General features: G+C 47.0%; 1 protein-coding gene across 1 annotated transcript; it reads left to right on the forward strand.

Moving 5' to 3' along the window:
- Positions 1 to 1780: 1780 nt before the first annotated feature.
- On the forward strand, positions 1781 to 4336 carry LOC125541092 (chaperone protein ClpB1-like). The gene is made up of 6 exons (XM_048704578.1): positions 1781 to 2554; positions 2664 to 2882; positions 2993 to 3332; positions 3448 to 3727; positions 3811 to 4008; positions 4083 to 4336. The coding sequence occupies exons 1-6, from the start codon at positions 1921 to 1923 to the stop codon at positions 4263 to 4265; spliced, it is 1854 nt and encodes a 617-aa protein (XP_048560535.1). The 5' UTR covers positions 1781 to 1920; the 3' UTR covers positions 4266 to 4336.
- The last annotated feature ends 425 nt before the right edge of the window (positions 4337 to 4761 follow it).

The following is a 4761-nucleotide window of genomic DNA, read 5'->3' on the forward strand; positions in this document are numbered from 1 at the left end:
GTCACTTTCCTATGAACAAATGAAAGAGGTTGCAAAACTTCAGATTAAGAACGTTGTAGCTAGAGTAGCCAATAAGGGCATCTCTATGTCTACAACCGATGCCTTGTTGGACGTCATAATGTCGGAGTCACACAATCCGGTTAGTACATCTAGCTTCTTTTCTTTATGCATAATTTTGGTAGTATCTTTTAGTAACCATTTTTGTACCTACAAATGTATGGTGCAAGACCCATAAGAAGGTGGGTGGAAAGAAATGGAGTATTTAACCAAAAACTATCACATTTCACGGAAACATGACAGAAAACTACCACTTTACGATTTTGTGCGGAAAACTATCACTTTTGTCTTAATCCGTGGCAAAAAACTACCAAGTCTCGAATCCGGTCGCTTCACTCGTGCTAAGCACCAAACTAACCAGCCGGTCCCACGTTTCAGGCGCCACGGTGGCCAACCGATGCCCGCCGCACGTTAACGGCGCGTCTGCGGTCAGAAACGGCGTTGTCAGAGGATCGTCATCAAATGGCCGGTCCCATGTTTTGGTGCATTGAACGCAAACCGACAGCCGCCGTTTCCGACCGCGGACGCGCCGTTAACACGCGGCGGGCGTCGGTTGGCCACCATGGCACCTGAAACGTGGGACCGGCTGGTCAGTTTGGTGCTTAGCACGGGCGAAGCGACCGGTTTCGAGACTTGGTAGTTTTTTGCCACGGATTAGGACAAAAGTGGTAGTTTTCCGCACAAAATCGTAAAGTGGTAGTTTTCTGTCACGTTTCGGTGAAATGTGGTAGTTTTTGGTTAAATACTCAAAGAAATGTGATAACAATGCTCTCTGAGATGCTAGTTAAAGGTGAGGCTGGTGAAGGTTCAACAATCTTCATCGATGCGACAGATGACAATAAGGGGTTGAAATATGAAATGGTGAAGATGCCGGTCCTAGACTTTTCTAGTGCGTGAGACCCTAGGCTAGGCAATGCGGGCCTCCAAGAACAATATTCAGCTTTGTATTACATTGTTCGTGATAAGAATGACACTCTTGCGCATGTGCTCAATTCATCCTCGTCGGATATTTTTTCGTTACAGAAAAAGACAAAATTTTACAGTCAACACCCTAAAGATTTTACACCCAGAGGCGGCACAACCTGAATGCGTTTTTTTTTCCTGCCCGAGACACATTTGGATGAAGATAGGGCGGGTGAGTTGATGAGGAAGTTGAAGATGGATCATAAAATCGTAGCACCAAGTCTTGATTGAAGAAAAGGTGGATTGCTATTATTAGTCTGGAAGAAGGAGGTGAGGATCTACTCCCGCACTAGTATCTTTAGTGTCATTGGCATGTCGGTGGAAGAATTGGATGGAAAAGTGTCGAGACTGTCAGGACTGTATGGCGAGCCTAGGTGGGATAACAAGGAGCGCACGTAAGGTAGAGCAGAGAAGAGCGGCATCGATCGGCAAGGCGGCAGCCACGGAGTTGATCAGGAATGGCGGCAAGGTCATCATCGCCGACGTGCAGGAAGGCCGTGGGTTCTAATCAGTTGGCTGGTTCCTATTTGTGTACGTACTAGGAGATTTGGGCGACACCGACACGGATTCTACATCTGATAACGCATAACGCATATAGTAGTATAAAAGGTCATGAGGGCGCAGCGATTTTGGAGTGCCACGACCCCAAATTAGCCTTCAAAAAAGGTAGCGATGATTCGGTGGAAGGTTAATAAGAAGAGGCGGCAACCGCCTCCGCGTGATGATAGGGACAGGGTCACTTCTGTGCGTGCGATTACCGTGCAACGCCCGCCCGTCAGTGGCCAGCTCTTGCTAGAGCGCGCGTGCTGCACGGTCGTCGCTCTAGCAACCTCCGCGCTGTGCCATTGGGCGTGGAGCTACTTCCAGTCCCGCAAGTGCCTGCGCACCTACGGCCGGGACATGACCGGCGAGGGCGACCCGGTCATCGGCCGCGACGACGAGATCGACCGCGTCGTCGACATCCTCTGCCGCAGGACCAAGAACTGCGCGGCGCTCGTCGGCGCCGCCGGGGTCGGCAAGACCGCCGTCGCCGAGGGCCTCGCGCAGCGCATCGCGTCCGGGGCCGTCCCCGACGCGCTCGTCGGGGCGCGCGTCGTGGAGGTCGACCTCGCGGCCATGGTGGCCGGCACGCGGTACCGTGGCATGTTCGAGGAGCGCATGAAGAACGTGATCAACCGGGCAGAGGCGTCCAACGGCAAGATCATACTGTTCGTGGACGAGATGCACATGCTCTACTCGGCCGGCAGCAGCCGGACCAACTGCACCAGCGCCTCCAACATGCTCAAGCCGGCGCTGGCCCGCGGCCGCATCCGCTGCGTGGGGGCCACCACCTTTGACGAGTACCGCCAGTACGTGGAGAAGGACCCTGCGCTCGAGCGACGGTTTCAGAAAGTGCACGTCGGGGAGCCGAGCATTGAGGCCACCATTGCCATCTTGCGGGGGCTAAAGCAACGATTCCAAGACCACCATGGACTCGAGATTCAGGACGCCGCTCTCGTCGCTGCTGCGCGCCTCGGTGCCCGCTACATCACCGGTACCAGTACCATCGTCAACAATTCATCTGCCCTCACTCCGTTCCGTTGTGCCTTTTGCTGATTTGATTTGAAACGCTGATGATTTTCATTGTTGTATGTATGTTTCAGGTCGTCAATTTCCAGATAAGGCAATTGATCTGATCGACGAGGCATGTACTTTCATAGCCAGAAAGATGAAGCAGATTGACAACCAAGTACTAGTAGATGACAACACTACTCCCACTAGCTTAAACGATGCAAATAAAAAAGTGGTTGTCAACACGAAAAGTAGCTCCACAAATAGAGTGAAGAAAGCAATTGTTGATCCAAATGATGTCGCACAGGTAGGCACTCCCCCCTCTCTCTCTCTCTCTCTCTCTCATTATATATATTTTAGTAAATTGATTTTTATCATGTGATGTGATTGTCATGCATGTTCCAACAATTATTATTTGTAGGTTGTGAGTCATGGACTGGAATTCCTGTCGCTACGCTTTGTGAAGAGGAGAAGGACAAATTAATCCACATCCGAGACAGATTGCATGAGCGGGTTATTGGTCAAGATGAAGCGGTCAATTTGGTTGCGCAAGCGGTGTTACGCTCTAGGGCCGGCCTTGATCAACCTAGCCAACCGACAGGCTCTTTCCTTTTTTTAGGCCCGTCTGGTGTTGGAAAGACGGAGCTTGCAAAAACTCTTGCCGAGCAACTATTTGACAGTGAAAAGATGCTTGTTCGGGTTGACATGTCTGAATATGCTACTGCTGGGTCTGTAACACGTCTCATTGGAGCACCTCCAAGGTACTACTTACTTTCGTGTGCATTAATATTCCTCTTAGAAATAAGATATATTTTCATGCTTAGTCTAATTAATTAGTTTGCCTAATATAAATGCTTCTTTGATTCCTTTATAAAGCTATATTGGATATGAAGATAGCGGACAATTGACTGAAAAAGTGAGAAGGCATCCATATAGCCTTATCCTTTTTGATGAGGTCGAGAAGGCACATCCCTCGGTGTTTAATATTTTTCTTCAAATTCTTGATGATGGCATGTTGACTGATGGCAAAGGTAGAACTGTTGACTTTAAGAATACTATCATCATTATGACCTCAAATCTTGGATCAGAATACCTTACAACAAAAATGATTGGAGAAAAGCCATTAGAACTTGCAAGGAACCTTGTCATGGAAAAGGTTTGTTAATCCCAAATTGTCATGTAAGGGCTCCATGCAATAGTTCCTACCACTGATTGACATTCATGTTGTTGCTTATGCAGGTTCAGAAGTTCTTCAAGCCCGGACTTCTCAACAGGATTAGTGAGATTGTGATATTCGAGTCACTTTCCTATGAACAAATGAAAGAGGTTGCAAAAATTCAGATTAAGAACGTTGTAGCTAGAGTAGCTAATAAGGGCATCTCTCTGTCTACAACCGATGCCTTGTTGGACGTCATAATGTCGGAGTCACACAATCCGGTTAGTACATCTAGCTTCTTCTCTTTATACATAATTTTGGTAGTATCTTTTAGTAACCATTTGTGTACCTATAGATGTATGGTGCAAGACCCATAAGAAGATGGGTGGAAAGAAATGTGATAACAATGCTCTCTGAGATGCTAGTCAAAGGTGAGGCTGGTGAAGGTTCAACAATCTTCATCGATGCGACACATGACAAGAAGGGGTTGAAATATGAAGTGGTGAAGATGCCGGTCCTAGACTTTTCTAGTGCGTGAGACCCTAGGCAGATCTAGGGGTGCCATGAAACCCCCTAGAAAAATGTGAAATAATGTATACATTGTACGTAACATTAACTAGCATAGCCCACGCGGCGGCACGCCGCGCCCGTCCATACGATGTATCCATATGGAATGTGTTTACTATTTACAGCAAATGTTGCTATACAGAGAAATACACGTTGATACATCTTTAGTAAGTTTCATTTATTCACATCATGCCATTCTATAAAACAAAGGGTATGCTACGATGATAACTTCCTTTTATTAGCACCATTAGCCGAGGGAGTGTCATATCAGTAGTTAACATGATAGAGTTCATACTTGGGGCAAATAGTTTGCATGAACCTACGACTGAATTGGTAATTTATGAGCATATAGACTTCAGCTATACATCAAAGATATTGTTTGTGTATTAAATTGGAAGTGCCATTTTTTTATGTGTAGGAAAAAAATCAATAGGTATACCCATCTATTGCAGTTTTTTTGTCTGGCT

Source organism: Triticum urartu, chromosome 2 (assembly GCF_003073215.2).
Source record: "Triticum urartu cultivar G1812 chromosome 2, Tu2.1, whole genome shotgun sequence".
NCBI classification, from domain to species: Eukaryota; Viridiplantae; Streptophyta; class Magnoliopsida; order Poales; family Poaceae; genus Triticum; species Triticum urartu.